The 25,592-nt window shown below is 43.7% G+C and overlaps 3 protein-coding genes across 3 annotated transcripts in view; all 3 read left to right on the top strand.

Moving 5' to 3' along the window:
- nenf (neudesin neurotrophic factor) overlaps positions 1–2,569 on the top strand; it is a 3,692-nt gene extending 1,123 nt beyond the window's left edge. The window contains exon 4 of the mRNA XM_020656578.3: positions 874–2,569. Coding sequence (XP_020512234.1) covers positions 874–1,050 — 177 coding nt within the window. The 3' untranslated portion in view covers positions 1,051–2,569. The remainder of the gene's footprint in view (positions 1–873) is intronic.
- A 202-nt stretch (positions 2,570–2,771) lies between these two features.
- ezra (ezrin a) lies at positions 2,772–13,766 on the top strand. The gene is made up of 13 exons (XM_065966480.1): positions 2,772–3,000; positions 4,605–4,688; positions 5,478–5,573; positions 5,699–5,973; positions 7,147–7,230; positions 7,514–7,660; positions 8,516–8,612; positions 8,967–9,130; positions 9,254–9,384; positions 9,892–10,052; positions 10,438–10,530; positions 11,837–12,127; positions 13,184–13,766. The coding sequence occupies exons 1-13, from the start codon at positions 2,989–2,991 to the stop codon at positions 13,346–13,348; spliced, it is 1,800 nt and encodes a 599-aa protein (XP_065822552.1). The 5' UTR covers positions 2,772–2,988; the 3' UTR covers positions 13,349–13,766.
- Positions 13,767–15,817: 2,051 nt separating this feature from the next.
- On the top strand, positions 15,818–24,858 carry kcnk3b (potassium channel, subfamily K, member 3b). Its single transcript, XM_020656582.3, has 2 exons — positions 15,818–16,714; positions 20,119–24,858. The coding sequence occupies exons 1-2, from the start codon at positions 16,432–16,434 to the stop codon at positions 21,000–21,002; spliced, it is 1,167 nt and encodes a 388-aa protein (XP_020512238.2). The 5' UTR covers positions 15,818–16,431; the 3' UTR covers positions 21,003–24,858.
- Positions 24,859–25,592: the final 734 nt, after the last annotated feature.

Raw genomic sequence — 25,592 nt, 5'->3', positions numbered from 1 at the left:
ACATTAACATATCCAGTGACTATCTGTATCGGCTGTTATTATCGCGGATATAACTTGATTTTTCCACCGCTTTATTTGAGTGTCATTGTATTACACTGACCAGCAGAGGGCGCTATGTGGATTACAACTTCCTGTGTTGAAAAATGAAGCTAATGCTGAAGTGTAAAATCCTGCAGTTCCTGGAGTGTCCACTAGAGGCTGGCTGCAGAAGCACAGGAAGTCACATACACACCCATTCTAAAAAGCCTGTTTTTACAGCAGAGATGAACATGTTTACAGCCTGGTTCAAAAAACCAAATAGGTGTGATTAGCTCATGTCTCGATCGTCACATTACCAGCTGTCTTTTATAATGTTGGTGGTGTTCTGTTTGTTTGTTTTGATCTGTTTTCTAATGGACTCCTGAGTCCGTCAATAAAGATGATTCTACAATTCTACAATTCACTCTTTTATCCAAAGCGACGTACATCAGAGAGTAAGAACAACACAAGCAAGGATCTAGAAAAAAGGGAACAATGTGAGTAAGAGCAAACGATCAGCTTTGAGTCTGATTGGACACACAGGTGCTGACAGGAAGTGACCAGAGGCAAAGCACAACATTGAGGGCAGTTCTTGAGAGCTCTAATCAGTATAGAAACCATCTTATAAGTCGTCGTTATCAAACAAAAACCATCGTCATTACCATCATCATCATCAATAATATGGAGACCATCATCATTAAGTTAGTAGGTATTCATGAAAGAGCTGGGTCTTTAGCTTTTTCTTAAAGGTGCAGAGGGACTCTTATGGAGTGATGATGATGCTGAGAAGGGAACCAAACCCCAAATCAGAACTCTCTTAACGAACTTGTTGTTCTCCTTTGTTTCCATCCACAGACGGGCCTCACCGAGGAGCAGCTGGAGTCTCTGGAAAGTGTTTTTGAAGGCACGTACAAAACTAAATATCCCATCGTTGGTTACACGGCATCTCGCATCCTCACAGCAGACGGAAGTCCTGACAAAGACTTCAAACCGGAGGACCAGCCTCACTTTCAAATCAAAGACGAGTTCTAATCACATTTTTATAAGTGATTTTGTAGCTGCTTCTTCTTCTACCAGAATCAGAAGCTCAAATACTTGAACTGGAGGTTTACAGGATCCTTTGTTTTCTGTGAGAGCTCCTAATGTGAACAATCCCTCAAACAACACTTCAACACACACTACCTTACTCAACGGTACATCAGCAGTACTCGGGAAGTGACCTGGCACCTCTCAAACTTCCACACTTTGGTCCGCACCATGACTTGAGCTGGCGACCCTCCAGTTTCCAACCCAAGTCTCTACAGACTGAGTAAATTAGATCTGCAGCAGGCAACAAGACACGACAGGTACACAAAAGACAACATCAGAAATACGGCCCCATAAGGAACTGACTAACTCGTGTGACTTTTTTTAACCTCACAATTTGTTTTTGTTTTTACCACAAAATTCTTAACTTTTACACAACTTTTTGTTCTTCTATCAAAAATCTAAAACCTGAAACATTTACTGCTGCACACAATATAAGTCCCTTCTCACAACCTCAGAGGAAAGAAGTGCTATTTCTCAGACCAAGTAGCGACCTCCAATGCTGAGGTGTAAAATCATCCTGCAGTTCCTGGAGTGTCCACTAGAGGCTGGCTGCAGAAGCACAGGAAGTCACATACACACCCATTCTAAACAGCCTGTTTTACAGCAGAGATGAACATGTTTACAGCCTGGTTAAAAAAACCAAACAGGTGTGATTAGCTCATGTCTGGATGGACACACACTGTACGGGGGGTGAATGTTTTGATGACTCATCAGTTTTGATTTGATGAAGGATAAGAGTTATTCACAATAAGGCGTGTAGCTGACCTGATTGACAGGTGGGCGCGGTGTAACGGCCTCAGCTCCAGCTCTCAGCCTGTTGTTAGGTTTGACTGAACGACCACAGAGCTCTGACAAATTAAAACCTCATTAAACAAACTTCTGTTATTAGTTTGAATCATCTTCTTCATGTTGTTGTTGTCTTCATTATGAGGCGTTCATACCTGCCTCCCAGAGCCTCAGAACCTTTACCAGCCCCAGTCCTCCCAGTGGGAATGGTCATGACGTTTGTGCGAAACAGACATCGATATCGTTTTAATGTAAACAGCATCATATCAAAGATTAAATACTATCATGACACCTCTAGTAGTCTTGTAGTACTTGAGATCGGTCTTGGTCTCAGGACTAGTCTCAAGACCACTTTTTGAAGGTCTCGTCTCAAACTGGAGTCTCGGTCTCAGACTGGACGGACTTCTGGTTTGAATTCAAGACCGGTCAAGACCACCACAGACAGGCTCACAAGATGATGATTTTTTATTGATATTCATGGTCTTGTTCTTGGTCTTGACTCGGTCTGGATCCCTAAACGTCTCAGTCTTGTCCTGGTCTCTGAGCACTCTGGTCTTGGTCACTCTGTTTCGGACTACAACACTGACCTCTAGTTTACACGATCAGTAACTAGTCGATTTGTTTTCTACCTGGTTTTGTTTTTGTACAATTGTTAATAAAGTTTGTAAATGTTAAACTTCTCAGTTGGATTTTCTTTATTGCAGCTCATGACTCACTCAGTCTCCTCCAAACAGGCAGCATAAATAGTACGTCCGGGCCTTTATAGCCTCCCTCGCTCGCTCCGATCAAAGGTCAGTCCAGGTGCTGAGACAGGGTGATTGTCTTTGGGTGGAGCTGTGTGTCTCAGAGAGCCGCGCTGGAAGGTGAATCTGTCACTTGAGTGTGATAGTAACACGGGCTGATCCTCCCCACGTCACTGTTGAGTGATCTACAGCCGAGTTCAAAGGACAACCAGCCCTGCCCTTGAGTCTGCCAGCGAGAGCCGAGCACCAGTCTTTATCAGCTGGAGGTTGTGCTGGGAGTCAGCCACTGCAGCCTCGGTCCGCCTGGGAAACACTTTCTTCTGCTGGAGCTCGCCCACCACACAGAGCCAAGATGCCCAAAACAGTAAGACCCCCGATTTCTTTTTGTCCAGATCTTTAATGCGTCGCTGAAATGTCTCTTCCCGGTCCACATTTGTAAGCAAGGCATCTCTATTTTTTTACAATAATCTTTTGAAACATTTAAACTTCACTACATGAGAGGAAAGACAACACATTTAAGAGTTGATGAAGTTTATTCTGACGGTTTAAATAACATCTTTTGTTCTGTGTTTGAGCCGGAGAGTTACTTACAAGAGGCACCTCTCCTTCTTGGCATTTACTCATTAACCAAAACGTAGAGTTTGACCCATGCTGCACACATTCACAGCAGGAAAAGAGCCACTAAAACCCTCCTGTGTGGTTTAGGAATGGGCCTTTTGTTGACCTGTGGACGTACTGAGCAGATAATAACTAACTTTAAAGACACTGGAGGGTCGAGAGCTGCTTTCACCAAGAAACACTCGCACTTTAAAAGCTTCCTTCTTTCCCTGTGATTGTGTGAGATTGTCAGGAATAATCCATTTGACATCCCAAAACAAAAAAAGAAACCCTCATGTTTAATCTGCTGTGACTCCTAAACGCCCTCAGGTAGAGCATCATCCATCTGATGAGGAAGGCCTTCCAGCTACTCCACGCTAATATTAAAAAATCCAAGAAGAAAAACCTCTTTTGACGAGTTATGAAGATGTCCAAAAGGCTTAAACCAACTTGAACTCAAACAAATGAATGACTCAAGGCAGCTGATGTTGTGTCTGTTGTTCTGCAAAGTGTTAAATATGAAGTAGTGCTGACTTGTGGGTTTAAATTGGAACAGTTTGCTCCTACGAGAGAGTTCTTGGAGTGCTTTTAAAAGGATAAAAGTGTAATCTATTAACAAACTGATTGATTCTAATGGATCACTCCTCCATTGTGGAGATTAGCACGGTCAATGATTCGAGGGAGAGTCGTGGTAGCAGTGAGGAACGCTTCAGAGGGAGGAGACGTTACCTTGTGATGGTGGAAACAGTGAAGAAACCCGTTGGAGCTTTTATTAACGTATGTTCCAGTTTTTCAGTGGATGTTTATCTTTATGACAGCAGAGGTGTGCTCCACTGCAGCTTCATAAAAAAAACGATTGTGTAACTCCTGCCTGCCTGGGCCTGGCCTGCAGTCGAGGGGTCACGCAGTCCTCCGATGTTTGTCGTGCTTTATTGTAAAAAAAAATTGAAATCCAAATTCAGATCCAATCTGCAGAGTCACACAAACGTGCAACTCATCGCCCTCGGGTTTTTAAAATGTGTCCGTCTCTTAAGGCAACTCGCTGAGCAGCTCGTGTTATGATATTTTTTTAATCTGTGCAACCTTGTGGCACCTTGCAAGCATAGTCCAAAGTCTAATTAGATAGTGAGCAATTATGGTTTATGAGCAATCCACTTCACAGTTCCACCTGAGAGGAGGAGGCCTTTACACAACTGACTTTATAACTCACAAGAGATGTTCCATAGTCAGGTTAAAAAGCAACGTTTCTGCAAAATCACAGACTGTACCATGATGTTACGACTGATGGATTCAGGTGTCATATGAGGGTAAAAAATGTTTAATTCATGGATTGTTTCCAAACTGAAAATTCTCCTCACGTCTCTGCTGCAGGTCAACGTGCGCGTCACCACCATGGACGCCGAGCTGGAGTTCTCCTTCAATCCAAACACAACGGGGAAGCAGCTCTTTGACCAGGTCAGTACGAGAGGACGAGAAGACTTCACCCTGATTTTTATGTGTTTAACCTTCTTTATTTAAAGGAGCAATATGTCACTCTGACACCTAGTGTTTAAAAAGGGTACTGCGGAGAAAGCTGTTTAGGCGGTAGGTGGTTTAAAGGGAAACCCCAAATGGAGGTTATCCTCCTTTTAAGTCTAAATTCTGCTCCTGAATGCTCTGGATTTGTTTGGACCAGAGAAGGTAGGCGCTTTTAAGACACACACACACACACACACACGCACACACACACACACAGCCGTTTTGGACGCCCCTCAGTTTGCCAGATATGAGAGCAGTTATCAGGTCAACAGGTGTTGCAGCGATGGAAGCGGGCAAGAGAAGTGGTTCAGATAGAAGTGATTGTACCCGACCTAAAAAGCCTCTGCATGTTTCTAATAAGCTCCACGAGCAGAAACGTGCTCAAACTAGGATCAATATTGGAGATGCTTTTGAAAAATGGAGAGAGGTTAGAACACAGAAAGGTTTACAGACCCATGCAGAGCTGGATAAACACTGAAGACTGCAGTACCTGTTTTAAACACTAGGGGTCAGAGTTACATACTGCTCCTTTAAATTACCAAACGACTTTAGATATGTAATATCTAATCTCATATTGGAGCCGGTTTAATGTCTGTAGCTTTTATCAGCTGGTGTTGTGCTGTTTTGTCAGAGGTGGAATATTAAAGTTATGATGACAGAGTGTGATAAATGATAAAACAACAGAGGAAGAAGAATCTTCAACATGTTTCTGTTTCTGTGTCTCAGGTTGCCAGGACAATCGGTGTGCGTGAGATTTGGTACTTCGGCCTTCAGTTCATCGACGCCAAAGGTTTCCTCACGTGGCTGAACCCTGAGAAGAAGGTAACGCTGCTGTTTAGATTTACTCGTCTAATCTCCTCTGATTTATTCATCTCAAATTCACTGTCAATCAACAAAACCAAACAAGCCTTACAGTGTCTCTCCCATACCCGCTGTGCCGCTCTCAGGTGATGGCCCAGGAGCCGAAGAGGGAGAGTCCGCTGCTGTTCAAGCTCCGGGTCAAGTTTTACCCCGAGGATGTGAACGACGAGCTGATCCAGGACGTCACCCGGAGGCTTTTCTTCCTGCAGGTGAAGGAGGAGATTCTAGAAAGCGATGTGTACTGCCCTCCAGAGTCCGCCGTGCTCCTGGCTTCATACGCCATCCAGGCCAAGTACGGAGAATACAACAGGTTGGAGCATCAGAGAGGGTACCTGGCCTCTGAGCGCCTGCTGCCCAAGAGGTGAGAGGGAGCTGGTTTCAAGGTTTTTATTTATTTTTTTGATCTACTGTCCAGAGACGAGTTTGTAAGAAACATGTTCTGTGCTCTGAACGCAGCAGCATGACTCCAGTCGACAAATACACACAGTTAGTTTCTCCTAATCAATCTTTGATGACACATCTGATATCAGAAGTCCCGCCCCCTTCTTGATTCTGATTGGTAGGTGAGGAAATGTAAAACTCTGCTGCTTGCTTAGAAAACATCGACAAAAAACGGTTCCTCCTTACTTTAACTCTCTAATCCAGGTCTACACTCCCTCCCGCCCACTACGCTCTGCCAATGAAAGGCGTCTGATCCAACCTTCCCAACAGGGTCCTAAGTCTCTGACTAGACTCTTCTCCTCTGTCGCCCCCCGGTGGTTTTGATTTGCAGGGTCCCTCTGTACCTTTAAGAAAAAGCTAAAGAGCCAGCTCTTTCATGAATACCTACTAACTTAATGATGATGGTCTCCATATTATTGATGATGATGATGGTAATGACGATGGTTTTTGTTTGATTACGACGACTTATAAGATGGTTTCTATACTGATTAGAGCTCTCAAGAACTGCCCTCAATGTTGTGCTTTGCCTCTGGTCACTTCCTGTCAGCACCTGTGTGTCCAATCAGACTCAAAGCTGATCGTTTGCTCTTACTGACATTGTTCCCTTTTTTCTAGATCCTTGCTTGTGTTGTTCTGACTCTCTGATGTACGTCACTTTGGATAAAAGAGTCTGCTAAGTGAATTGTAGAATTGTAGGAAGAAGGGACATTGATGAGCAGGGTGCTGTTCCAAAAGTTGAACTTTTTTTTCCACTGAGAGCGCAGCAACAAAAAAACAGCCGACGCCAAGGGTAACACTTCCAATGTCCATTAGAGACGTTTCTGAAATATAGTCAGTAATCTGCCCTTTCATTTTCTCTTTCCAAAGTACTGACACGATCGATTTAAAACACAGAAGTCCTCTAGAATTATTGCAAATGATCCGAGGTCGACAGGTTATACGACCCTAAGAGAATACAAATGTGAGCGACAGAAGCAGCGCTGCAACACTCAAGAAACTAAAGATGTGAAACGTGATGTGAAACATCTACTGTTTTTCAGATTGGTATAGATGGATTCAGGGCTTGTTTCTGATTTGTCGTCCTTCCCCTCAGAGTGCTGGAGCAACACAAGCTGACCAAAGATCAGTGGGAGGAGAGGATCCAGGTTTGGCACGAGGAGCACAGATACATGCTGAAGTAAGCGAGAAACACTCCGACATAAATCTGCTGCTCATATTGAAGTACTTAAAGAAATACAACCAGCTGTCTAAACATCAAAAATACATTTATTAGCAACATTTCGGCACAGAAACGTTTTTTTTTTTTTTTGTGCTTGATTTTTCCCGTATTGTGAGACTGATGTGGAGAGTATTTTTCCTACAATTTAAATTATTAACAAAGAAAAGGTGCCACAGGTAAAAAGCAAAGAAAGTTGCTGATTGTGTTTGAACCTGACCATGCGTCTGTTCTATCTGAACAGGGAGGAGGCCATGCTCGAGTACCTGAAGATCGCTCAGGACCTGGAGATGTACGGGGTCAACTACTTTGAGATCAAGAACAAGAAGGGCTCGGACCTGCTGATGGGAGTCGACGCCCTGGGACTGAACATCTACGAGAAGCAGAACAAGTAAAAACAAACAAAGAGTCAATGACATAACTGCTTAAATGACTGATGAGTCCTCTCAGAACACCAGACGTGTAGCTGCTAGCTTATATCGATTTGATGAGTTGTAGAGCGGAGGGAAACACACAAGCGGTCATCGACCTCTGCTACTTTCCCCTCCAGTCGGTCAAGCTTTTAATAACATGACCGCATGGCTGCTGTTGTTTAAAAGGCCATTGACCCTATTCACTTCATTCTACCACAACATGAACTTACAAGATCTCACTGCGACCAAACCAACTGTTTCAACTCGCTCTTAAAGGTCACATATCCTCCTCCTCTTCTTCAGTTTAAATAAGTCTCAGAGCTCCTCAAAATATGTGTGTGAAGTTTCTTGTTCTAAATCCACTCTGATCCTGTATTTGATCATGTCTATAAACCTCTCTATTTCAGCCCTGCTCAGAACAGGCTGTTTCTGTGTCTGTACCTTTAAATATGTAAATGAGCTGTGTCTGACCACGCCCCCTCCCTGGAAGGGCTTGGGTGTACTCGGTCTTTCTCAATCCATGTCCTATTGTTTACGGTGAGAAGGCAGACTCAGAGGGCAGAACAAACACCTAGCTGTGGGAGTGTCACCCACCTGGGGGAGGGGCTACTGCCCTTTGTGATGTCATGAAGGGAACATCTCCAAATGGCCTGTTTGAGCACACATTTTCTGAAAAGTGGAGCAGGCATAAGACGGAGAGGATGAACTTTTCTCATCATTGGGGGGTTTGTAGACAGACTAGAGACACATGTTAGGGTTAGAGGAACATGGGGAAGTGGATTTTAAATAACATGTAACCTTTAAATTTATCTGATCGTCCTTTTTCTTTCCAGGCTGACCCCAAAGATTGGGTTCCCCTGGAGTGAAATCAGAAACATTTCTTTCAACGATAAGAAATTCATCATCAAGCCCATAGACAAGAAAGCTACTGTAAGTATTTTACAACACTCTTCATTAGGTTGTTAATGATTAAATATTTATAACAGTCTTATACCGCATTGCATCATTCCTATCATGTTGTAACAAGTAGCAGAATCCTGCAGAAATTTAAAAGGAGGGTGCAATGCAACCTTTTGCACCCCTCATAGAACTGGGCCTGAGGAAAGCTTCCTATCAAATCCAGATTTGTTTTTCTTTCTAAATCCTAAAGAAATTTGACATTTAAGATGTTTCTTTTGTTTAATGAATTTATAAAAAATAAATAAAAATGCTTTCAACATTTCAGCCAAAAACCAAACCTTCTCTGATCTTCCTTCCTGTCGTTTTTTTTCTCTTTCTCTCCAGGATTTCATTTTCTACGCTCCTCGTTTGCGAGTGAACAAACGCATCCTTCAGCTGTGCATGGGAAACCACGAGCTGTACATGCGCCGCCGCAAGCCCGATACCATCGAGGTTCAGCAGATGAAGGCGCAGGCCAAAGACGAGAGGATGCAGAAGAAGATGGAGAGGTACGGGGAAAGATGTCACACAGTTAGAACAGGACACTCAAGAGTCAGAGATGGGAAATTTCAGGCTGTAAGGTTTCATCTCGTCCTGGGCGTACTGTGGTTTGTTGTCGTCGTGCTCTGCAGGGATCGGCTGGAGAGCGAGAAGAAGAGGAGGGAGGCCATGGAGAAGGAGAAGGAGAACATGGAGAGAGAGAAACATGAGATGATGCTGAAGCTGAACGAGTTTGAGGAGATGACCAGGAGAGCAGAGAGAGGTGAGTCAACCTGTCACACACAGTTAAAAGGCACGTTGAGTGATAACTGGGCTCTACTGCCCCCTTGTGGTTGAACGCTTTAACTACATTAAAAAAATGCAATTTAAAAAAAAATAAAAAAATAAAGATTTATTTTTTGACTTTTTGTGCCTTTAATTGAGAGATAAGACAGTGGATAGAATCAGAAATCAGGGAGAGAGAGTAGGGAAAGACATGCGGGAAAGGAGCCACAGGTGGGATTTGAACCCGCTTTGAGTACTTTGGCTTCATCATGGTCGTACAGAAACAGGAGGACTTCTTGTTTTAAAGTTAAAATTAATTAATGAGACCCTCAGTGCCTTAAATGATTTAAATGTTTTTGTCAAAGTGATTCCTGAGCTGTAAATATCTGTAGAAGTCTTGTTAGTGTGTTTAGACTTTTCTGTGTTTCAAGGTCTGGGCTCTCTCTGTCTTAAGTGTACAGTTTATATTTAAGATACTTTATCCCCCACTGATTTTGTCCCTCAGATCTCAAGGAGCAGCTGGAGAGAGCCATGAGGCTGGAGGAGGAGAGGAGGAGGGTGGAGCAGGAGGCGGCCCGGCTGGAGGCTGAGAGGATGGAGGCCATATTAGCCAAGGAGGAGCTGGCGAGGCAGGCCGAGGACCAGCTCAAGAGCCAGGAGCAGCTGGTGAGTACAAGGAGTGCTCGAGTCCTTCACGTGAGAGAGTCGTGAGAGACAGAGCGTCATAAAAATGTCCCACATTCAGGGTAAACACTCATTATCTGCTTACACTGATACACGCTGTGTTTGTGGGGATTGTCCTGGGAATATATTTCTCTTAAAGCTCGAGGAATTATCCAGACCTCCTTCTCACTTTAAAGTCTCAAAAGAAGTCTGATAACCAGGATTTAGCTGAACTAAAGCAAGCTGTATCGAGGCCGCTTCTATGTTTTTATGATTATCTATAAGTTATTTTGTGCAGATAATTGAAGTCAGCTGAAGTAAACAGGTGTTTCTTCTTGGGGTGTTTTTGACGTCATGGTTTCTTCCTCCTCCCCCTTCTCCCTCGCAGGCTGCAGAGTTGGCCGAGTACACCGCCAGGCTCCTCCTGCTGGAGGAGGCCAAGAGAGAAAAGGAGGAAGAGGCTGAGTCATGGCACAACAAGGTGGGTCTCCAACACGCCTTCAAAAGGACGTACGGGCTCCTTTAAGTCTCAGGGGTCACCTGGGGAAATGTCAGAGCGCAAAGTCTCAAGTCTCAAGGTTGTCTTTATTATCCCTGCGAGAGGGCAATTTGTCTTGCAGTCAGCAGAAAAACACACATACAGCCCACAATCAGCAAACAACATAGAAAGGACAATAAATAAATATAGAAGGTAAGAGACAGAGGTAACACAGTTAGTGGTTTAAAAAGGAGATGGCAGCAGGAACAAATGAGTTTCTCATCCTCTCTGTCCTGCATGCTGGCAGGCTGAATCTGCGGCCTGATGGCAGCATCTTAAAGTCCTTGGACAAAGGATGACTTTGATCTGCCAAGATTGACTGAGCTTTCTTAAGTTTGTTCTATATAAATGAGAAAGGTCAGAAAGGGGCGATCCTGAGATTCTAACTCACAGTTTAACGATGCCCTGCCTTTTTGTTGCGGCTTTTGGCGCTGAGTGATCCGTACCAGGTCACCATGCAGAAAGTAAAAACTGATTCAATAAAACAGGAATAAAACATCTTCATAAAAGTGCTGTCAACATTCAAATTCCTAAGCTTCCTTAGAATGTGCACACGCTGATCAGCTTTTTTGCAAACAGCTTCAGTTTGGAGCTCGAAGGTGAGTTTGTCATCGATCTCCTCTGTGTCTTTCACTTTTGTTTTCAGCCTCTTTTTTTTCACGTCACTGAATCATTCAGAAATGATTTTGTTCATTTTTTTGGGTTATCACTTACAACAAAAAAAAAACGACGGTTACATTTAGTTCCCCTGCTTTCTGGGACGCATTTAGGACCAGAGGAAGTTGGAGAAAACGATATCTGTACTTTTGAAGTGTCACATAAATATTTAAAGATACTGAGAGTATCTTTAAAAGGATTCAGGTTGTGAATTATCTGCAGAAGACATGACTTATGCATCGTGATGTTCCCCCAGAAAGTAAACCTTTTGAGCCGTGTGCTCTGTATGTAAGAAGGAAGGAATTGACGCATATCGCTGTTATATCGTTGTTTTTTATTTTACTATTATATCTTTTTATTATTATTTTTCCTTAGTATTCTTAAATTATTTTTAAGTTATTTTTTGTTTGTTTTTGTTTTGTCTTTTCTTTTTCTTCCATGGTATGGTATGTTACTGTAATTTATGTGTCTATGTGTGTGTGCATGAAGTTGGAGAACTAACAAAACACTGAACTTGTAATATGTTCCTTTAGATCTGTTTTGTGCATCGTCCCAGTTATCCAAACTAAAACGTCTCTCCTCCTGATCTCAGGCTAACGAAGTGGAGGAGAATCTGATGAAGACGAAGGAGGAGCTGCTCATCGTGAAGAGCTCCTCGATCGCACCTCCTGCCGCACCTCCTGCCGCACCTCCTGCTCCTGAAGCCTCCTCCTCCTCCTCCTCCTCCTCTTCTTCCTCGGACGAAGAGAGCGACCACGAGCACAGCGAGGAGAACAGCACCTACAGCGCCGAGCTGCCCACGCAGGACTTCAACGACCACCGCATGGAGGAGGAACGAGTCACAGAGGCGGAGAAGAACGAACGCCTGCAGAGACAGCTGCTGGTGAGTTCAGGGTCCCGGGAAACACAACGCACAGAAAACCATCCTTCTTCTGCCATGTTTGTTGTAGTTTTTCTACTTTGTATTTACACCTGAACTACAAAGAGTGCATGTAACTGTGTCTGTGGCTCAGTTGGTAGAGTTGACCCCTCTCAACCGGGAGGTCAAGGGTTCAATTCCCAGCTGAGCAACATGTCTGATGCTCCCCCCCCACATTGCTCCCTCTGCTTCGGTGGCGGTGTATGAATGGATTAGTGTTGTACTTACTCTCTGATGTACGTCTGCTAAGTGAATTGTAACACGTATTTAATATGTGATGGTTTACAAGTTAAAATAAATTTGGACCATAGTCTGTATAAAATAAGGACGTTGTTCCAGAGACGTCACCCTTTGCTTCTGGAGAGCCTTTATGAAGCCCAATGATGGCGGACGCCATATTTAAAATGCTCTCTTAACTTAACTTTCAATCAGTCAAGAATCAGAAGAGAGGTGAAGCTCTTATTTGGATAAACAGTAGAGCTCATATTACACATCTGTACTTAGAGAGAATCCTGTAGCACAGAAGCAGAATATCGTACATGATGTAGAGCAGTGGTTCCCAAAGTGGGGGTCGCGAGATGCCTTCCAAAAACGGTCTCTCGCATCATTATTTTGGGGGTAAAAGTTTGGGAACCCCTGGTCTAGAGGACTCATTTCTTCTTGGGGCCGCACGTCTGCTCAGAATCTTAAAATGTGTTCAGTTATCTGAGGCCTGAAGGGAAACTTCTCCATCTGGCCTGCAGCATTTCACACAAATCACACAAAGACAAATTCATCATAGACCAGAATGCACTGCAGCCACCAGACAGATTGTGTTGTGATGAAACAACGCTTGATTCTTCTGGATGGCTAAAAAACACCTGACCTCCAGCTGAGAGACGAGCGAGATCGGTCTCCGGAAGTCATTGTGGGAAACTTCCTGCAGAGCTATCGGAGCAGATAAATGAAGAGCTCAGGAAGTGTTGAGATGTGCATTAGAACATCACAGTGTGTTTAATAACGTGTCCCCTTCCTCCGCAGGCCCTGAGCTCAGAGCTGGCAGACGCCCAACAAGACAGTAAGAAGACCCAGATGGACCTTCTCCACGCTGAGAACGTCCGAGCCGGCCGCGACAAGTACAAGACCCTGCGTCAGATCCGCATGGGCAACACCAAGCAGAGGATCGACGAGTTCGAGGCGTTGTAAGAAAAAACCTCGGAGGAGCGATGACCCCTCCCTCGGTTACCTCGTGGAGGCCATATTTTTACTTTTCAGTGTGATGTAACAGCGGTGCCGCCTGATCTTAAAGACCCAGAAGAAACATGTGAAAGTACCTCCATGAGATTTGTTTTATTGGTTTTAACTTTAAGCTTTAAAAGCACTATTTTATTTTTTGTTTTTATTTGTAGCACTCAAACATCTCCAACGTGCTGGTTGGTCCCATTAAAGCATTCAAATAAAGCAGAAAGAATGTCGTGTTTCTGCTCTGATGTAAAACCAAAGCTGCTGAATTTATTACAAACAGGTTTTTACTTCTAACCAGACAAAACACGTGTGTGAAGTTTCTTGTTCTAAATCCACTCTGATCCTGTATTTGATCATGTCTATAAACCCCTCTATTTCAGCCCTGCTCAGAACAGACTGTTTCTGTGTCTGTACCTTTAAATATGTAAATGAGCTGTGTCTGACCACGCCCCCCTCTCTGGAAGGGCTCGGGTGTACTCGGTCTTTCTCACTCCATGTCCTGTTGTTTACGGTGAGAAGGCAGACTCAGAGGGCAGAACAAACACCTAGCTGTGGGAGTGTCACCCACCTGGGGGAGGGGTTACTGCCCTTTGTGATGTCATAAAGGGAAAATCTCTTTCTACTGTACATGACACATTTTGCAAAACCAAACACACATGCACAAACAGGAACTGTGAACATGCATTAATGGAGAGATGACAGAGTGAGGCTGCAACACGGGGAGCGTGCCAGAGGTGGTGACGGTTCGGTGCCTTGCTCAAGGGCACATCTGCAACTCTCAGGAAGTGATCTGGACCCTCTCCAACTTCTATACTTTTGTCCAACCAGGAATTGAACCGGTGATCCTCCAGTTCCATACCCAAGTCCTTACAGCAGTAATCATTAACTGGAGGGCCAAATCCGGCCCCTCAAAGCTTCCCATCCGGCCCTAAAAATACAAATCAACTCAGGTGATTAAACGATAAACATACAAATAAAATCACAAGGCTGAAATACTCGCATTGAGTTAATGGGAGAAATTACATTTCCCCTCTGACACCAACTTCTTCAGATTCAGACTTTTTTTTATTGTCCCACAAGAGGAAATTCACATCGCAACAGGAGCACACAGAAGACAAGAAACACAAGGACAACATCACCATGAAACATAAACCAAAACTTTTTTTTTTTTTTAAATCAAACAACACAGCAAAATATAAAACTAAATAAAAGCAGCGCAATAAAATCAGTCAAGAGCCCGCACCATAATGGAAATTCAGGTTATTAAAGTGCAAAGTGGAGATGTGCAAATGTGCAATTCAAGTGCAAAAAGAGCAACAAATAGCTAATTGTTGTTTAACATATTAATTGCACTTTGTAAAAAAGAGACCTGGAGTCTTTTAGTCTTCCTCACAGGAGCTCTAAAACAACGACCTGAGGGTCAAAGGTCAAACTCACTGAAGTGGGTAATCTGGGATCACAAGTATGGCCCTAGCTTTCCTCAGGACCGGCTGATTATACGAGGTCAGAAGGCCAACCTGACATTGGGCTTGAGAACTGTCAGCTTATGTGCAAGCATATTTTAAAGCCCCCCCCCCCATCAAGAAAAAGCTGGTGCTTGTACACATGTAGTTGATAATAATAATAATAATAATAATAATATCTTTATTCATATAGCACCTTTAAAAACAAATGTTGACAAAGTGCTGTGACAGACAAAGCAAATACAGCAACAGAACAGAGATCAACAGAGACGGTAAAATTATATAAATGCAAATAACAGGAATAATATTCAACAGGCAGGTATGGAGAGGCAGTTCAATACAATGAAGGAGAATGAGTTTAAAATCAACCAGGAGAGAACAATATTAAAACTGAAGGAGAGTGGGACGACATCACATCACAGGCTGTAAACACAGAATGAAGAGAAAAAGGAGAGATAAACAGGAGATCGGTTAAATGAATAAAGAAACAGAGAGATGAAGAGTTAAAAGATAAGAGGAGTAGGAATTTAAAAAGACTGAGAACAGTAAAATGAATACAGGAAGGGAAACATTTAAAGACTAAAACATTTAAAGAAGAGAAAGATAAAGCAATAAAAATGAATAAAAGGAAGGGATAGATCTTTAAAGGAGAAATCACATAAAAGTGAGTTCATAAAAGTGATGACCTCTGACCTACAGACTGAGCCACTGCCGGAATGCATAACAAAGAAAAACACTCATTTACTCTCTTTTTGTTTCAAACAAGTTACAGGACACATCAGTAAGTTATGTAGGAACATTTTTACTTTAAAATGTGTCCCCATGTTCCTTTTGTTGCCACAAGACAAAGAGAAAATCTCTGATGCATTATCTGCACTGTCTGAATCCTCTGGTTGCACATGTGGAGCTCAGGCTGATCTAGAAGAAGAAGTGGGGTTTACATGGAGACCACCGTAAGTGGGTACACCTGCTCTTCACCCCCCAAAACTCCTTCAATTCATCAACTGTGTTAAAGTTGAGACACAAGTCGTCCCGCACTAAGAGGATATGTCTTCTTCTAAATATTGACTCAGTCAGAGGGATGGTTCAGATATCGTTAGGTTGCTAGACAACTTGTGCAGCCGGCAGAGCTACTTTGTTTAAATAGCTGCTGAGTAAACATTTCATCAAGCGGATGAACACATGATTCATTCACAGTGAGTGATATTTTACGACTTTACGGACTACTTGTTGGAGGCTGCTCCTCTGCTGCTGAGGACAAACTGTTTATTTTGGCTTCGGGGGGGGGAGCAGACATGTATGAGGGTATGTGCGTGTTTGTGCGTAAAAAAACTGCGCTTCATCTGAGCCACTATCTGACAGTCTGCGGGATTGCCCTGACTTTCTTTTTCAGCGGAATCTAATTATAAGTCGGTGACAAATACTCCAAATACAGAAGCAACCCAACTGTGATGTGGGGGTGGTGCTGAGAGAACAGTCCCCCCCACCCCTCTGTTGGATCCGGAGCCCGCCGGGAGAAGGACGCGCACAGGTGCCTGCACTTTTACGGTCCATGTCTTTTTCTTTTTCTTTCCTCCTACCATGAAGAGACAAAACGCCCGGACCCTCGCTCTCATCATCAGCATCCTCACTTACCTGGTGGTGGGAGCGGCCGTGTTCGAGACCCTGGAGTCCAAGCAGGAGAAGAGCCACAAGAGGAAGCTCGACGCCAGAAAGTACGAGCTCATGCGCAAATACAACTTGACCAAAGCGAACTTCGAGGAGCTGGAGCAAGTCGTGCTGCACCTCAAGCCGCACAAAGCAGGGGTCCAGTGGAAGTTCGCGGGCTCTTTTTACTTCGCCATCACTGTGATAACGACGATAGGTGAGCAGCAGTTTGTTCATTAACACGTTTTTCATCCTGGAGGGAGCGTTTCATTAAGAGCGGATCAGCAGGGCCGCAGCGAGGCTTTCAGGAGCCCCGAGGTCCTGACCCCCCCCCCCCCTTCAACAGAGTTAGTATAAGGGACAGGCGTGAGGGAAAACAGTGATGTAAGGATGGTTTTTCATTTTTAATAAGCTTTTAATAAGCGCAGAAAGAACTGGAGTCGTTGAGAATAAAATCAAAAAGCTGAAAAAAAAGCTGAAATACCCAAAAGGAGTCAAAATGTGAAGAATAAAGTAGAAATGTTCAGATTACAGAGTTTAGGAGTCAGAGTATCTACTGAGAGTCGAAAATTATGATGAAACATTGTGAACATATTGAAGTCATAATGATGTAAATAAGTCCAATAATGACGTGATAATAATAATAATAATATTATTAATAATAATAATGACGATGTGTAGAGAGTGAGATGATAAAGGTATCTTACTATCTGATCATTAAGGAAACATGTTATGTTGAAGTGCTGGCTTCTCTGACAACAATGCAGCAGCCAGTATGTCCTCCTTCTAACTTTAGATTCTGCTCCTGAATGCTCTGGATTTGTTTGGACCAGAGAAGGTAGGCGCTTTTAAGAAACCCCCCACAGGGCCGTTTTGGACGCCCCTCGGTTTGTCAGATATGAGAGCAGTTATCAGGTCAACAGGTGTTGCAGCGATGGAAGCGGTCAAGAGAAGTGGTTCAGATAGAAGTGATTGTACCCGACCTAAAAAGCCTCTGCATGTTTCTAATAAGCTCCACGAGCAGAAACGTGCTCAAACTAGGATCAATATTGGAGATGCTTTTGAAAAATGGAGAGAGGTTAGAACACAGAAAGGTTTACAGACCCATGCAGAGCTGGATAAACACTGAAGCTTCAGAGTCCACCACATGGTGACCTGAGTGAGCATCCACTCTAGAGAGGAGGGGGGAGACAGCTCTCTATGATGTTTAGAATTTAGACTGTAGTACCCATTTTAACCACTAGGGGTCAGAGTTACATACTGCTGCTTTAATGATATCTGCCAAACCCTGAATCACTGACTTGTGTCTAAATGAGAAAATCAGAGGAAACAAATATGTATCAAAGTCAAACCAAAGACATTGAGAAATCTTTCAAGGCAGAAACCTGGCTTCTTTTCTGACAAACCTTGATCCTTGACCACGAGTAAAAATACAATTTTCGTCATTTTTTTTTTTCTGAGTTGTTCTCGGAAGAATGTCTTTAGATCCTGTGTCAGAAACAATCATCTCTGTAAGTGTTTGTTTTTGGATCAGTCTCAGTTTTTGGTTCTCTGAGATGTTTAAGGTGGTGTTTAGGATGTTTCTATAAAAACATGACGGGAGTCTTTATGACAACAGGACCGAGTACAGACGATAACCGAGCAGATCCAGTTAAGACCATCAAAGTTGCTGGTTGAGGTGCCAGGGTACTTCCCGAGCAAGGCACAGAACCCTCAACTGCTCTGGCGCTCCCTGCAGCGTGTAGCAGCCCCACTCTGACTGATGCATGTCCACAGGGATTAATGAAGTATTTCAAAATCAAAAAAGAAAAACAAACATGGAGGACGATTGATTCACTCCATGAAGTCAGGCTCCGATGATGTCATTATAAATATTTATGATGGTGCTATTAGAGGCTGCTGTAACTCATCCATTCATACACATTCACACCCTGATGAAGCAGCGGGACAAACTCTGAGTTAAGTGTTTTGGACACATCGGACATGAGGCTTCAGGAGCTGGGGATCGAACCCTCGACCTTACAGTTAGGAGACGACCGACTCTACCATTGGGCCACAGCCGCCTGTATAAGTATCAGGACCCTGAAAAGTTACTTCAAGAAACTGGGGCTTTTCCAGAGAGAGAACGACTCTGACTTGGAGGAAGTTGTCTCTCTTGTTGCCTTCAAGTTTCTCCTTTCATCGTTTTAGTGCAGGCGGGCGGCTGCTCTTCTGATACCACCTTTTAGCCTAATTTAAATCCATTTACAACATAATATAGATTCTTTAACGTTGCCCTAATACTCCGTCGTTAAAAGCTTAATATGTGATTTTTCACACTTAAATATAGAAATCAAGAATATCCTCTGAAAATAACTCTGTGAGTCATGACTGTCTACAATGGGTGTAACACCCGAGTCCCACTGTCTGTGATGTTTTCAGAGTTTTCAGAGTCCTATCTTCACTTTGTTTACATCGCCGGGACGGCCGGCTGACTCCTCCCCTCGTGTATAAAAGTTGTTTAATTGAGGGACTAGAGAAAAGAAGAATAACATACTGTACTCACTGCTTAACTGTGTTTCTAGATCACGCTCATTTCAGGTAAATTTACATGCAGTGTGAAGATACCAGCATAATAAAGATCGCTAGCATTAGCATGCTAACACAACAATGCAGCGCGAGTTGTTTTGGTTTCATGCTGGTGCTCAAGGGCGACATCTGCTGGATCAAAACATCACATATAAAGCCTTTAAAGGTGTGAAGCCCTTTACGGTTGTTTGTGTCTTTGTTATTTATAAACATTTATGTTTTTATTGCAGGACAATTTCTCCTCTAATTGTTTCATTTATTCATTCATCATCCAGACTGAGACACGATGAGGTGTTTATGTGGAACTGAAAAATGCATCCCACAAACACACACACACACACACACACACACACACACACACACACACACACACACACACACACACTGAAATACTTACAAACACACACACACACACACACACACACACACACACACTGAAATACTTACAAACACACACACACACACACGCACACACACACACACACACACACACTGAAACACTCACAAACACACACACACACACACACTCTGAAACACACACACACACTGAAACACACACACACTGAAACACACACACACACACACACACACACACACACACACTGAACACACACACACACACACACACACACACACACACACACACTCGGTCATTATTGAGATATTAATTGAAGAAAGCGGTGTGAGATGACATCACTTTCACACCGTCTCACTCAGCACCATGTGGTGGTTATAAATAACGAGCTGTTAATTCACAACATTAAAAGTCAAGCTGCTCGCTGTGATTGGATTTTCCATTAACGAGAGGATTTAGATGAAGCGTGTGTGTGTGTGTGTGTGTGTGTGTGTGTGTGTGTGTGTGTGTGTGTGTGTGTGTGTGTGTGTGTGTGGTTTCTTTTGGATCCGAGTCGAGCAGAAATCCTTTAAATGATGGTTTCAGTGACGACCTTTGAACTGGTTTCCTCACAGATCCACTTCACAGCTTCTCAAACAACATATTCCATGTTTGAAGTGTCTGAGGTGTGAAACTGTGACCGTGTGTTTCTCTTTCAGGTTACGGCCACGCGGCGCCCAGCACCGACTCGGGGAAAGTGTTCTGCATGTTCTACGCCCTCCTGGGGATCCCGCTCACCCTCGTCATGTTCCAGAGTCTGGGCGAGCGCATCAACACCCTGGTCCGGTACCTGCTGCACCAAGCCAAGAAGTGCCTGGGGATGCGTCAGACCGAGGTCAGCATGGCCAACATGGTGACGGTGGGCTTCTTCTCCTGCATGAGCACCCTCTGCGTGGGCGCCATGGCGTTCTCTCAGTGCGAGGGGTGGAGCTTCCTGCACGCTTTCTACTACTGCTTCATCACGCTCACCACCATCGGGTTCGGGGACTACGTGGCCCTGCAGCGGGACGACGCGCTGCAGAACGACCCCCGGTACGTGGCGTTCTGCTTCGTCTACATCCTCATGGGTCTGACGGTGATCGGCGCGTTCCTCAACTTGGTCGTGCTTCGCTTCCTCACCATGAACACGGAGGACGAGCGGCGGGACGCCAAACAGCGGGCTCTGATGTCGGTGAAGCCCAGAGGAGAGGTGGCTCACTTGTTACCGGCGTCCGCCTCGACCGCCTCGCCGCCGGGAGCAGAAGACACGACCAAGACGAAGGATTTCAAAGGCGCCTACACAGAGGTGCTGCATTTCCAGACGATCTGCTCGTGCTTGTGGTACAGGAGCAAAGAGAAGCTGCAGGGCTCCGCCGTCATCCCTCAGGACTTGACGTTTTCCGACGCCTACCTGCAGCAGAACAGCGGCGGCCCGCACTACATCGAGCCCGGGTCCAGCGGCTGCGTTTGCAGTCCGCGTCAGTGCTCCAGCATCAGCTCCATAACGTCAGGCCTTCACTTCCTCTCTCCCTTCAGGATGTTTAAGAGACGCAGCTCTGTCTAGTAGAGTCCACTCCATGCCGAGTGGGCGGCAGAAACACGCCGGCTGCAGAGTCGATGTTTGTGGTGCTAAAACTCCAGTAAAGCAACAGCAGGACACACAAAGGGGAAGAGCACACACACCGTACTGTAAACAACAAACGTCTTACACAAATATCTCAGAGAGCAAAGCAAGCAATCTTTTGACTTGAGGTCTATTTTGTGTGCTTAGACAAATCATGCGAGAGAAAGTGCTGCAGGTCGAATCAAGCGAGCAAAAAAAAAAGCGACATGAAATACGAGAGGAAAAGCTCTGCAGTAAGTTTCTGTTTTGTAGTTGGTGTAACACACGTTGCTGGAGGTTGTAGTTTTAAGTTCTTGTGTCGAGCGTTTGTGTTCATGATTTCATGACTTCATCATTTTTTTTTTTTTAAAGTCAGTTCCCATTCTCTGTCAACAATGCAGCAGCCAGTATGTCCTCCTTCTAACTTTAGATTCTGCTCCTGAATGCTCTGGATTTGTTTGGACCAGAGAAGGTAGGCGCTTTTAAGACACCCCCCCACACGGTTGTTTTGGACACCCCTCGGTTTGTCAGATATGAGAGCAGTTATCAGGTCAACAGGTGTTGCAGCGATGGAAGCGGTCAAGAGAAGTGGTTCAGATAGAAGTGATTGTACCCGACCTAAAAAGCCTCTGCATGTTTCTAATAAGCTCCACGAGCAGAAACGTGCTCAAACTAGGATCAATATTGGAGATGCTTTTGAAAAATGGAGAGAGGTTAGAACACAGAAAGGTTTACAGCCTGGCTTCTTTTCTGACAAACCTTGATCCTTGACCACGAGTAAAAATAACATTTTCATCAACTTTTTTTTCTGAGTTGTTCTGGGAAGAATGTCTTTAGATCCTGTGTCAGAAACAATCATCTCTGTAAGTGTTTGTTTTTGGATCATTCTCAGTTTTCCCATCGAAGAATTTGTGACTCCATATAAGTCGCCTTACGTTACCCTGAAAACTTTGATTCAAGTAACTCGTGATTGTCAGGAGGTTACTCAAGCTCACACACACACACACACACACACACACACACACACTCTGATAACTCGACGTGACTCACTCCCTGCGTGGATGTTGTTGTGATTCCTCGGAGCTCTCTGCTGGTGCACCAGTCACAAACACGGCGAGGTTATGTAACGTCAGAAGCAGTTGAGTTCAAAACATCACGATGACATTTCCCCGAACGCGGTGAAACGGCGTTGGGTAATTTGACAATAAGATCCTCATAGGCCTAGTCACTTTGAATTACATAAAGACAAGATAAAACAGGATTTCTTTAGCTTTGATTGCTTTAAACTCAGCCGCGATTCTAGAGAGTGTTGAGGCCCTTGGCAAAAATTCAATGTGGGGCCCCTTGACTAGAATTCAGCTGGAGCTGGAGCTGAGGCGGGTTTTAAGCCCCTTTAATGAACCACTACAGTACATCGTACCCACCTGTCAATCATTACAGCTACTCGCCTAACTATGGATAACAGGGCTGTAAACATGTTCATCTCTGCTGTAAAAACAGGCTTTTTAGAATGGGTGTGTATGTGACTTCCTGTGCTTCTGCAGCCAGCCTCTAGTGGACACTCCAGGAACTGCAGGATTGTGCACTTCCGCATCGGCTTCATTTTTCAATTTGAAGTAAACTCGAGTTTTCCTGAAATAGTTAAAATATTCTTTTAAAGATGTAAATCCCTCCGATCACCATGAACACCTCGTTCTCTGTCACCAGCAGCTTAACTATTAAATATATTTTGGTGTGATTGTCCACCATATTTCTTTCTGCTCTTTGGACCTAAAGGACTGTGAGCTTCTTCAGAACGAGACACTCACATGAAGTGCTCAGAGCTGTCCAAACAACATCTGGATCAAACTGAGGAGACAGACTATTTTAAGGCTCAGTTTGGAGTGGCAGATGGGAGTGGGTTTTCCTGTGTTTGGGCAAAGGATAAAAAGCTTCTTGTCAGTCAAACACAATATGCAACAGTAGATGTATAGTCTCCGTGATTGACAGAGAACCCTCAGATACTACTGCTCATCTTTCTGAGCTTATTTCCGATGTTAAGCAGCGTGTTTATTTCCGACAGAGACGACATAATGTGACATCATGGTGCAGATTTTATCTGGCAGACAGTTTAATATCAGGAGATTTCTGAATCAGTTTTGGTTATTTGGTTACTTCACCATCAAGAATGCAAGAAACAAAACCATATTTTTTAATTTGTATTGGAGGAAGGTCTCCGATCCCTAAAGAAATATTAGGAGAACAATAATGTAAAAATACTTATTCACATGTAAAGGCAGTGCAAACAAAGATGTACTTTAAGCTCCCATCTCCTCCTCGTGTTCACCTTTCATGATGTCAGTCTGTGAAACCTTTAGAATAGCTTTACATGATCTTATTTATTTGATACTGGCGTCAGCAAAAACCCTCATTTCAGCCTCGCCCTGAAATTATTCGTTTCAGCTGGGACAACACCTCCTTCCTATTAGCGGGCGATTTAAGATGCATGATTTCTGGTCTCTACATTTACTCATTCATTGCACCAAGTACTTCTTCTCCCCCCTCCCCCCACACGCACACACACACACACACACACACACACACACACACCCCAGCATCTATCAGGGGGGGATTTAAGATATCATCTCATCACGACTCAAATTTCTGTATGTAGAATAAAAACTGAGGATCGATGAGGTCAGCCTAGGCACCAACCAGAACTATCTTCTGCTGCAATAAATGTTTTTCCAACAAATGCAAACGTGAGTTGTCCGACTGAAGGGAGGTTGCCACTTTGGCAGAACGCTGCAGGGCTGCCAGGGGAGGGCTGCTCTCCGGTGCTGAAAGAGGTTTCAACAGATTTACCTCATGACCTGAACCTTTGCCCACGTTTAGTCTGGGCTGCAGTGTGACTCTATAGGTGAGATTTAAAAAGGGATCAGCAGAACAGGTCAACGTTAAGTAAAATGACTTAATTAGCACTGTCACCACCTGAAGAAGAGTGAAGAGTCACAGGAATCGTGAGAGTATATCTACAGATTGTATAATAATCTGAATCTCTGAAGATGGATTTTTATTCTTTTCACCATTTGGTATTTCTTGTTTTGTTTCTCTGTTTTCATGAATTCAAACCATGTGACACACAGAGGACGTACATATGAGTGTCAGAAATGTCATGCACATGCAGTTAGCTCCATCTCATCTCCCTGTTTTGTTGGACTGTACTGAATCGAACCACGATGTTGAAAGGACTACTTGCACATTATAACAGAAGATAAAGGACGATATGGACGCTTTCTGTTTCAGCCTGCTCTACTGAGTACTGTATTCAGTTTTTTTTTCCTTTTTATTAAGGTTTATTTTTGGGCTTTTTATGCCTTTATTCCAGAGACAGAACAGTGGATAGAGCCAGAGAGCGAGAGTGGGGAAATACATGCTGGAAAGGAGCCACAGGTCGGATTCAAACCCGGGCCGTCCGATCTCGAGGTCTTAGCCTCTGTACGTGGGGTCGCACGCATGAACTGCTATAGCTACTGGTGCTCCGAGTACTGTAGTCGTTTTTAAAGAGGAACCGCCCATGTTGCACTGACATGATCTGGTATCTCTGTTTCTTGCTTCGACAAGAACAGATTTTATCTTTTTGTTGAAAAATGACTGGAGAGAAAACTGTACTTGAACAAACCAGGAGTACTTGAAATTATTGTTTTTTATTATCTTAACTTGCCAAGGGATGTGTGCAGATGAGTCTAATGCAAAATAAATCACATTATTGTACTGTACTGCCCAGAAATATAAAAAAAAAACCTGGATAGAAAACATTAAAAACATGGATATTTCAGACTGTTTGGGAGTTTTATTGGATGTTCTGGTTTCCTGATAACAGCCGTAAGTAAACGATAGTTTCTTCAGATTTGTGAAATGCGTTCCTGCTGTCTTTTATAAGTGACTATATAAGACATAGTGATGACATGTTGCCGTCCTCATGCTGTTTTATCATGTGCGCTGTGTGAGAAAAAAAGACTGCTGAATGTATAGAAACGGCCGTTTGGTCCAGATGGTTCCCCGTGTGAGTTCTGACTGATGTCCAGTTCCGGACAACCTACAGCAGGTTAGTCACGAGCTCAAAGTATGGCGGTGGATCAGTATGTGTATGTTGGTTATATTAAAGTCGTCATCATGTGGTACGGCAGGCGGGGGAGGGGGGGTGGACACACGACACCAGAAACACTCCTCATCACTCAGAAAACACAGTTAGAGAAAATCTTTTCCCCTCATGTCAGGTTGTGTTCAAATCAAAAGTAAGGATGTTCCCAGCCGACTCATTTCTGAGTCAGTTAAACGATTTTAAATTTAGTTTCACAAACTAATACGAGAGAGCATCCCATCATCCAGAGTAGGGACGGGCAACTTTGGTCACAGCAAGGGCCACATTCATTTAATTCTCACTGCAGAGGGCCAAATAGTAGAATACAAAAACGATTACAGTCAATTATGTCTCAAATTTAACTCAAACTATACCAGTGATCAAATATTATTATGGACATTTTTCTGATTTTCAGATTTCATGGCAGA

The sequence above is a fragment of the Labrus bergylta genome, chromosome 18 (assembly GCF_963930695.1).
Source record: "Labrus bergylta chromosome 18, fLabBer1.1, whole genome shotgun sequence".
Lineage (NCBI taxonomy): Eukaryota > Metazoa > Chordata > Actinopteri > Labriformes > Labridae > Labrus > Labrus bergylta.
This window is presented reverse-complemented; position numbering and strand designations above follow the sequence as displayed.

Excerpts from the sequence above, each read along its gene's own strand:
- ezra (XM_065966480.1), top strand. Across the intron at positions 5,574-5,698 it reads GGCTGAACCCTGAGAAGAAG|GTGATGGCCCAGGAGCCGAA; the intron begins GTAACGCTGCTG and ends TGCCGCTCTCAG. Across the intron at positions 12,128-13,183 it reads GCCTGCAGAGACAGCTGCTG|GCCCTGAGCTCAGAGCTGGC; the intron begins GTGAGTTCAGGG and ends CTTCCTCCGCAG.
- kcnk3b (XM_020656582.3), top strand. The coding sequence starts at position 16,432 with ATGAAGAGACAAAACGCCCGGACCCTCGCTCTCATCATCAGCATCCTC. Across the intron at positions 16,715-20,118 it reads CACTGTGATAACGACGATAG|GTTACGGCCACGCGGCGCCC; the intron begins GTGAGCAGCAGT and ends TTTCTCTTTCAG.